The sequence below is a fragment of the Penaeus japonicus genome, unplaced genomic scaffold (assembly GCF_977035675.1).
Source record: "Penaeus japonicus unplaced genomic scaffold, GWHDUDI00000001_assembly GWHDUDI00000035, whole genome shotgun sequence".
In the NCBI taxonomy this organism is placed as follows: domain Eukaryota; kingdom Metazoa; phylum Arthropoda; class Malacostraca; order Decapoda; family Penaeidae; genus Penaeus; species Penaeus japonicus.
Genome location: NW_028234437.1, coordinates 9,034,434 through 9,044,800, shown reverse-complemented (window position 1 = coordinate 9,044,800; position 10,367 = coordinate 9,034,434). Strand labels below are relative to the sequence as shown.

The following is a 10,367-nucleotide window of genomic DNA, read 5'->3' as shown; positions in this document are numbered from 1 at the left end:
GATATAAAAAAAACTTTTTACATAGTGTCGCGCGCACACACACAGGAAAGGAGAGGAGAGGTAATGATAGTAAGACATAGTAATACCAATAACATTAATGTTGATAGCCTGAATACTATAATTTGCACTTCTTGCAACACAAACATGAGGAAAAATCTGTGAATCCACCTATCAAATAACTAAGTCTTTGGAAAAATACACCAAATTATACACAGGCTTGTCAAACACTTTTGCTGTTGAGATTTCAATCAAAGCAAATCAAAATAAAAAGTATCATGAAGTACAATGAACAGCAACTCTTTATATTCTATATTTCTATTGTATCTAATTATTGTAATACTGTAACATTTTATAAATGCTGCATAATCAGCAATTAATTTTACTTTGCTATTTGTTAACACTGATGACGTTCCTCCTGTACCCATTTTAGCAATTAGTTGTAAGAATAAAATTACAAATAAAAACATTCTTTATTATCAAACATAATATGGACATGCTTTGCCCTAAAGTCTATTTAAAAAAACAATTCTTTACTTCAGTGACAATGCTGAATTACAGAAATGAACAGATCTTTTACACAGGGAAATGATTCTTGACTTTTTTTTTCATTTCTGAAATAATTTCTTTCCTAAACAAGAAAAATAGATAAATTATATACCTTATCATACCAGGCTATAATCAATACTAAAACAATGAGTTTCAAGATGTACATGAGAGTAGTTTTGTTTATCCTTTGTAGCACCATGTACATTCTGTGCATTGTTTACAATTATATTTCATTCTTTAAATAATTCTCAAGGTATATGATCATTAGTTTCTAGTATGAAAACTATATTGCAACTTCAAATTCATATTTAAAAAATAGTACTGAAAATTGCAAACTCATTTACACACCTCTTGCTTTAAAAACATGCACACTTTATAAAAAAAACATTTTTACCATAAAGCAATCAGACACACATATGCCTTTTCAACAAAACAATATCTTTGGCATGCAACCATAGGCATCAAAACAACATACATGCAGGCATACTTAAAACAATATCTTCTCTTATTTCTTTCACTGAGCTAAAACACATGACAACAGTCAATCCAACACAAGAAAAGCTGTGTCATAGACAACATACAATAAATTCAAGGCACAGTATAAAATAAATTCAACATTTTACAAAGGTAAAATTATTTCGTTTTGGGTGTAATTTATGCTTCAATGATTCTTAAATGACCATGATCAAATTGCCTATTTAATGAAATGAGTGGGAATGAGATGCTGTATATACACATTATGAGTTCTCTAAAACCCAGTGATCAAATCAATCACTGCTTACATAATTTTCCTAAGCTCTCCTTATCTTCTAGTATCGCTACCAAGAGATTTCTGTCGCCCAAGGTCTGCTCTGCTTCATCAACATTAAGACGTAGAATTACCTGCAATACAAATAAAAACATTAGATGCACAATTACACAAGGGAATGGAAATTTGGAGAAAAAAACTCTCCAATACATGTGCGGGTATACGAGTATGTATGTGTGTGAAGGGGAGCCATCAGGTTTTCCAATCCCACTGATCTCTATAACTTTCCTTACTCTTTAACCATTTCTATATACAAGATGTGATTATCATTAAAGGATGTTACAAATGTCATTGAAAGAAAAGAGTGATAAATAAAAATAGATACCTTCGAACTGCGAATTTCTTTTGCTTTCTTAATCTGGAGCATCCCGCGAGACTCCAGCAACGTGCAAAGTGACAGGAATTCACTCTGGTCTATGCCGGGAAGATTCCGTTTCTTACAAATTTTGGTGTATACATCATGGAACTGAAATAAAGACCAATTGAAATATGATTAGTGGGAAAATGAACAAAACCTTAAATTATTAAAGAATGATGGTAAATAAAAAGGTAGATAAAAATATTGAGAGATGAATGTCCAAGAAAGACTTCCAGGAGTTCCTCACCTTGCCAAGATTAAGATCCTTTGACTTGGCATGCTTCATGATCAAGAGTAGACTGCATATCAACACTTTTTGTTGCAGAGGAAAGCTATCTGGGGCATCTGTTACAGCTGAGATAACGCGAGACCCATACACCTCGTTAAAGATGGCCAATACCTGTGGTACCTCAACCATCTTCATTGGGGGAGGGCTTGGTCTCTTTGTTGGAGACTTGGAGGGACTTCCTGAAAAACAGAGCACAATTGAATGACAATCAAGAGTAGAATGTAAAAAAAAGAAAAAGAAAAAGAAAATAAAATCATCTACATATTTACCAATAAGTATACTAAGAAATGTTTGCTTACCATTTGTAGGTTTTAAAACGCTCTGCCTCCGTGCCTGTATTTCACAGAGTTCCACAGCTCTTCTACATACATCCAAAGCCTTGCGAACATCTCCAGCAACAGATGCTACCTTGCCAGCTAAAAACATTACAGCTGTTGGTTTTATCACCTGAACGTCTCCAAGTCCTGCCTGAGGAGAATAAATAACATTGATGTTTGCCCTTCAAGTTGACTCTATAGGTAAATTGAATTTACAAGATTTAAAAAAAAACAAAAAAAAAAAGGAATTATCAGGTTAGTGACTCTTCTCTCATAGAACAAATCCATTAACAACAAAAACATTAATAAAATAAGTAATCAACACCCTTACATTATTTACTTTTCATGTAAAGAAAAGCTACCAGGCATCCTAACCATACCTCTTGGATTCTCTGATTGATGATCTTAATAATTTCAGCCTTGGAGTATGGAGGGAAGTGAAGCAATTTGGGCTTGAACGTTGGCCTGGCTTGGAGTCTGGGCAATATACGATCAGTCAGGTCGAGGGCATTAGCAATACCCACTAGCACCAGCTTGGATCCTGCTAATGCTGGCCACTCAAAGATGGAGTAGAGGACTTCTTGGTTCCTGCTGTCAAGCTGGTCAATCTCATCAAGCATAATTAGCCTGTTGATAAATAGTTGTTGACAGTTAATGGTAAGTTGTTTTATAGAAGCACTAATCACTAACAACAACAGTTCTTACAAATATTCATAAAAAGTGGTATCAAAAGAAAAAGGAAGGGACAAAGGAAAAGAACAAAAACAATCCTACTTACACTGGATTCTTCCCAGAAGTCAGAGCCTTCTCTATAGCCTTGATGTTTTCCCTCTCTGTTCCTCTTTGCTGGAGACCCAACTCTAACACAATCTTGGCATATATGGCACCGGCAGTTCTAAGGGTCATGCAGTTTAGGAACACCTTTTTGATGCTTGGAAGCTGAAAATTTAAGAAGTGACACTTAGATAGTTACTAATATACTACTATCTTTGTGTGGAGGATAAAATTAAACAATTGCTAAAGTATATATCCAATTGTAAGGAGAGTCAGGGAAGAAATTAAGTAACTTTCTTTCAAGTTCATAGAGATGCCATACTGAACCAATTCAGATTCTATAAAGAAAAAAATTATATTCATAGATAAAAAAAAAAAAAAAAAAAAAAAATATATATATATATATATTATATATAACTATATATATATTTCAAGAAAGATATATATAAAAAACAAAATGATTTTCCTGGGGATGATGCATACCTTCATACTATCAATAATTGAGTTTAGAGATGCAGTCTTTCCTGTCCCTGGTGCTCCAGAGACATACAATGATCCAGGCTTAACATTTAGAAGGTGCTCCTTCAAAAATGACTCCATTTCTGACACCTGTTTCTCCCTGCACACCAGAGTAGTGGGAGTTCCTGTGTTGAGACTCTGACGAACTGCTCTGTATGCTGTAACTACATTTAAAATATTATTATTACAATTGCATACTAAAATAATGCATATAATCAGTATATCTCTATGATATATAGAAAAAGATTGTAAATCACTTCAATGATACTTACCATTAGGCTTGGAGATACCAACAGCTGCATTCTTTCTACTGTTTGTGGGGCTTGCCAGTGAGAGTTTTGATATCATGGAGGAGGGACTACTAAACTTCAGTGGCGACATGGCAAGTTTCCTCGGAGTTCTACGTGGACTCTGGGCATTCTCCTGGTCTAGCTTACGTGGCGATCTCCTGGGACTACCAAAATCTAAGTTCTTTAGGGGTGACTTCATTGGTCCATCCATAACAAGCCGTTTGAGGGGAGATTTAGCTGGGCTGCTCATCACTTTCGAAGGCGACTTGGCAGATCTTTCCAGTACAAGACGTTTCAATGGTGATTTAACAGGACTGTCCAACCTTATAGACTTTACAGGGGATTTAGATGGACTTTGAAGACTAGAGATCAAACTGCTAATATTTTTCCTAGGACTTGCAATATTGATAATATTGGATGATTTAAGGGGGCTATTTGAACCATTTTGAATCTTTGCTGGAGAATTTGCTGCTGGATAAAATTTAACTGGGCTTAGTGGTAGATCTTCAATGGTCTTGTCTGGCAGTACTTTGTGTGTGTTCTCCGAATTTTCCTGTTTGGAATCTTCGTTGAGAAGCTGACGACATACTTTGAGTGGTAACTTGACTGGGCTGGATATTGATTCTGGTAATCGAGCCAATTCAACAACCAGATGTTTACTTGGACTGCACATCAAGTGTTCAGGCTCGACTTCTGAAATGTCAAAACCATTTGCATAAGAATCTAAAGAATATAAATCTTAAAATTAATCAAATTTCATCCAAATGGGGAGCCTAAAACTTACTTCCTCTACTATAGTGTAAGCAAGTACCATTCAGAGCATGTTTAAGAGTCCCCTAGAACACTGATAATATATATTCAACTCATACACATTTGTTCAAATGTTCCTTACCAGACATGTTTGCTTTCCTCTTGCTCGGAGTAAGCACATCAGTTTCTTGAGCCGCAGCTCTTGAGACCCTTGTAGGAGTTTCTGTTCTGCGAGATGACCTACGAGGACTGTCACACGCATCTTTAGTTGCTCTTGTTGATCTCCTTGGACTATCACAGAGATTTTCTTTGACAGTGCGAGCCCTGGAGCTTCTTCTGATTGGCAGGATCTCTTCTGTTTTTTCTGCCTTCATGCTAGCTGTGCGGCTCTTGCGGATGGGGAAGTTGATGATTTCTTGTTTTGTTGGCATCTGATGGATAGATTTCTTAACTTAGAGTTGGATTCACCAAAGGGTATTGAAAAAAATTAAGAACAAATAGTATGATGACTCTTAAATCTACTCCTGTAATGTCTTTTGAGTGTGACTAATTTATTGATGTATTACAAATCTCTTGAAATATTTAACTGATTTATATTCCCCATAGATTAGGACAATACTAAGTACAAATACAGATTAAAACATACATATAATACTAGGTAAACAACAGATGGACTTGATAAATTGAATAACTCTAAGACATTTTCATTCACAAATTAAAAAAAATGAGTAACCAATGTGAATGGGAGAAATAGAAAATCTATATGAATTACTTTAATCCTAATCACTTTGTATATGGTTTGTAGACCTTCCTGGTAAATTATCATCAGATAAATAACCATTTCAAGTTGCCATCATACCTTTGAGTGAGAGTGAAGGGGCAATGCCAGTACTATAGCACATACCATATATACAGCCTTAGGCCCCTATTCACACTTTTGGAACTAAATCAGCCCTTCCTATGGCTGCAGGACGACCATGAGGAGTCACCCAAAACTCCAGCCCATACTCGTTACAAGGAGTAAGATCTTGCTATATTGGAATAATCTTTGCCCTGAGCTGGGTGCAAATGCAGACCAACCAAGAGGTAGGTTAGTGTGTTACCTCTGAGCGAGCCATTATCTGATAAATCTATCAGTATTTCATGAATTGAATAATTTCTATAATCTAACCCAGTCACAACGGGGGCATTCCAGCCTTGCATGTTACAATGCCGGGGCTCTCGAACGCATAGGCCCAAATCAGTTAAATAAACGACGCTGTATGGCGTCACCCAGAAAACGGGCCTTGAATGAGCGGTGCCGTAGTGTACCACCAGTCTAGAGAGGGTTAATATTGTAACAACCATGTCCTTGAAAAAAATGTATTTGATTTCACTGATCCAACTGATTCCAAGTACTGTTTACCTTCCAGAATATAGATGTCAAAAAAATTTCATTACTGGATAATAGATTGTATGTCCTGCAGTAATTATGAAAGCCAAGACTGTACAAAGGTAGATGAATCTAAAGCAATTTAATAAAATAGGACATTGTAGAGATTGTGATATTGTATTAAATCTGTACTAACAGACAAATTATTAGGTATAAAAATTATTCACGTAATATATAATCCTGTATTATTCACGTAATATATAATCCTGTATTATTCACGTAATATATAATCCTGTATTATTCACGTAATATATAATCCTGTATTATTCACGTGATATATAATCCTGTATTATTCATGTAATATATAATCCTGTGTACTTTACTAGCATGATTAGCATCTACTATAGTCTAAAACTATCACAAGCAATCCACTGACATCAAATTTCTTGGTGCAAAACTAAGACCTGTAAAACTAATCTACAGACCGTAAGAATAAAACCGCAATCCCTTAAGTCCATGAATCAATGCCCGTGCGGCTAAGTCAAGGAATACTTTGGCAATGATATACAAACTTCCACTATATATACGTCTATGGCAAAATAAAGCTTACTGATTTTCCTGGATATTTACAGTAAAAAAAATCCAAGGGCCTAAGCTCTATCCACCTAATTACACATGGGGGAGACTTGTTGGTCTTTGCCGAAGCACAGACCATGGTGGCCACATACACATACTGTGTAGGTAAGAAACTGATTTCATTTTACATAAAAACGATCACAGCATTTCTTTAAGGACACATAACCCAATAATATTCATATCCAGAGATCACCGAGACTTTATCCCACTGACAGAAAAATAAAGGCAATTACAAAAAAAAAAAAAAAAAAAACTTGAGCCCAGACCTGCCTTTACAATCTATAAACAATATTGAATATCCTGACTTTTCTCTAGCTATACGTGAAAAGCCTAAACCTCAGCAGTTATTGGAAACACACGAAGTAGGACAGCGGATGTAAGGCTAATGGTTCCCAGGCATGGATTAGGCCTATGGTATTACCTACACAATGAATATAAACATACCAGTGCATATGTCTACACAGAATATTTTACGAAAATCGTAGCTTTCGGCGAATTTTGTCCTTTGAGCTTCATTCGATTTACCTTTTGACAGATAATTAAGTGATAAGTTTTACTTCCTCCGGACTCGATCGCCTTCCCGCTTAATATTACCATATCAAATAATCGAATTCTCGAATTATTATTTTATTTTCATAATCTAAATAACTCTCAATTACTGGTTAGTGTGTTTGGTAAGCAGCAACCGTTATGCTAAGCGGAAAGTAATGGAAATATTATGGAATAAAATATTTGAGAAGATTATCCGACGAAACGCCATGCAAAAGCAGCTGCATCCCCGATCATATTTCTATGTTTTTATGCAGCTTCAACCTATAATTATTAATCAAACACAACTCCTCTGGCATCAAGAACAACTCACCTTTATATAAGCAGTCTTATATATCACAAATGAAGTAAAAATTGACTTTAAAAACGTAAAATTCCTCCTCCGTGTCAGAGCGTCGCCTGGGTCTTGATGCTTCTGAGGTTGGCGGGAAAACAGGAGATACATCAGCTGTGTGGGAGGAGGACGCTGATTGGACGGTTTGATTTTCCCGCTACTGAGTAACTCGGTTTTGATTGGTTTATATTTTCAGAACTCTTCCACGATTGGGTTATATCTCAGAGAGTTCGTCGGTGATTGGTTCATCAAAGGACCTTTAAATAAGTTATTAAGTCATGTTTATTTGGATATATTTATGATACTCTATCAAGCGGTAATACGATATGATACAAGCTACAATCACGTAAAATATATCCCTAATTATCACGCTCAAACATAGTATCAAATGAAAATCCCATTTAAGGAATTTTAATAGTTAAGATATTACCTTCCTTGCAACTTCCCAAATCACGCGGGAAAAGTTGACTGCGTTGGTCCGGGACCTGAGGGTGGCCTTTAATGCCATTGTTTGCGGGCATTTAAATGGGCGGAAGTGTATTTAAAAGATACATTTTCCAAGTGTTTGTGTCATTTACGGTTGGGTCGGTATGGAATATCTAAACATTCTTTTGGATGATATATTTTTAAAATTTTGATATATATTGTATGTGTTACAGCGAGTGAAATCTGAAAATACATCCATGATACTAAATTTGTACTGTTATATATATATATATATATATATATATATATATATATATATATATATATATATATATATATGTGTGTGTGTGGGTGTGTGTGTGTGTGTGTGTATATATATATCCAGATATTTATGTATATACATAAATACACACACAGACACACACACACACACTTACTTATATATATATATATATATATATATAATATATATATATAAATATAGATATATATATATATATATATATATATTTGCACACACACACAACACACACACACACACACACACCACACACACACACACACACACACATATATATATATATATATATAATATATATATATATATATATTATATATATATATATATATATATATATATGAATATATTCATGTGTGTGTGGAAGTATTTTGTGCAAAAAAAAACAAACATTAGAAATGCACCAGAATTCACCTACTATGGATAATCAAACAATGTACATCACACCTTGAGGGATAATTATTAACAACCTCGTGCTAATTACCAGGTCATTTAAGGTCAATTAGGTCTGGTCATAATTGCCTGCATGGAAGGTTGTGTGTGTTTTCAATTGTATTATTAAATAACTACATATATTTAGAATAACACACTTGTTAGACAATACATACATATATGTATTGTATTAATAATATTTATATGTATACATGCATACATACATATATATATATATATATATATATATATATATATATATATATATATATATATATAATTGATATGATTTTACAATATATTATTTAGTTAAGAGTGCGCATTATAAAGTATTTTTATCACACAAATGTACAATCACTTTCCCTTTTCTTTCAAGCTGTCTGGAAACCATCTGCTAGCATGTAATTTGTCAATTTGATATCATATTATAGATTAAATGAAATATATAATATCGTCATAAGATATATAAGAATATATTTGGAAGTTAATATAGCAAATACCGTAAATGCCTCATCCTTATTATATTATTCCACGAATAATTTTGAATTAATTATTCATGCTGAGTGCATTATAAACAAAACAACAAAAGGAAAACAGGAAAAGATGTCAACATATTCGTGCCTCGTGCTATTTTTTTTTCTTTCGTTGTTTTGTGTTTAATTCGTAACAGACACGAAACAAAATAAATACATACTCTTTAGTAGAACGTCCACATGTCCAGCCACGTGTTTCGAATAACTAATATTCTTTTACGCCGGGATTGTATATATGTTCACGTGTTTTTGTTATGCGTACTTAATCCAACAGATTATGAACTGCATGACAATTAAGCAAATGAAAATCGTAATTAAGTAGGCCTAAACAAAAAAATGATTAGATGAAATAGAGAGATAAATATACGTATGAGTTAATTAATGAATACCTCAATACATCAACGATTAGGACGACTATATGAACAGAGGATAATCCTTAGAGTAAAGAAATAATTCAATGAATAAATAAATCTCAAAATAATAACATAAGAGTTGTTGTTACAATCGACGTACGGAAACACAGTCTGATATTAATAACAAGTAAATATAATCAAACAAGAAAATCCGTTAAGAAACCAAATGGACTACCACGCTAAATACAACACGTGTTCCGGCCTGTAACGTCAGTACACAATGTAGTGTAATAAAGCATACCCTACAAAAACAAGACGAAACGAATATCAATATAGTATATAGAAGAAAAACATACAAAAATATATCCTCTAAACTTACCGACATTTCTCCAGACTGCTCTAGCTCATGCGGCTTCGGGTGCAAACATTTCTGTGACGAGGCGCATGTGATCTGTGCGAATTTCCCATGGCTCAGGTAGGGGCTGGGGGGAGGGGAGGGGAGTGGAGGGAGAAGGAGGGGAGGAGGGGAGTGGAGGGGAGTGGAGGGGAGGAGGGGGAGAAGGAGGGGAGGAGATGAATGGCAGCTGGGTGGGTAGGGAGGAGAGAGGAAGGGGAGGGCATGGTGGAAGGACGAGAGGGGAGGGGGAGTGGGAGAATCAGGGGAGGAGGGAAGGGGACAAAGGGGGACAGGGTGGGTAGAGAGGAATAGGAGAAAGGTGGGGAGGGGAAGGGGGGAAGTGCAGAGAGAAGGGAATGAAGGAATGTGGGAACGGGAGAGGAGAG

At 35.0% G+C, this 10,367-nt stretch overlaps 1 protein-coding gene across 2 annotated transcripts; it reads right to left on the bottom strand.

Moving 5' to 3' along the window:
* Nucleotides 1–458: 458 nt before the first annotated feature.
* Cdc6 (Cell division cycle 6) lies at nucleotides 459–10,034 on the bottom strand. 2 transcript variants are annotated; one of them, XM_043036082.2, is made up of 10 exons: nucleotides 9,964–10,034; nucleotides 4,794–5,082; nucleotides 3,884–4,594; nucleotides 3,576–3,775; nucleotides 3,097–3,257; nucleotides 2,699–2,945; nucleotides 2,301–2,469; nucleotides 1,960–2,180; nucleotides 1,680–1,820; nucleotides 459–1,428 (listed from the first exon to the last, which is right to left on the bottom strand). In XM_043036082.2, the coding sequence occupies exons 1-10, from the start codon at nucleotides 9,967–9,969 to the stop codon at nucleotides 1,318–1,320; spliced, it is 2,256 nt and encodes a 751-aa protein (XP_042892016.2). In that variant the 5' UTR covers nucleotides 9,970–10,034; the 3' UTR covers nucleotides 459–1,317. The 2 variants fall into 2 exon arrangements, with proteins under 2 accessions (XP_042892016.2, XP_042892003.2); XM_043036069.2 differs by lacking the exon at nucleotides 9,964–10,034 and adding an exon at nucleotides 7,522–7,661.
* Nucleotides 10,035–10,367: the final 333 nt, after the last annotated feature.

Excerpts from the sequence above, each read along its gene's own strand:
- Cdc6 (XM_043036069.2), bottom strand. The coding sequence starts at position 7,653 with ATGTATCTCCTGTTTTCCCGCCAACCTCAGAAGCATCAAGACCCAGGC. Across the intron at positions 2,946-3,096 it reads ACTTCTGGGAAGAATCCAGT|GCTAATTATGCTTGATGAGA; the intron begins GTAAGTAGGATT and ends ATTTATCAACAG. Across the intron at positions 1,429-1,679 it reads AAGAAATTCGCAGTTCGAAG|GTAATTCTACGTCTTAATGT; the intron begins GTATCTATTTTT and ends TTTGTATTGCAG.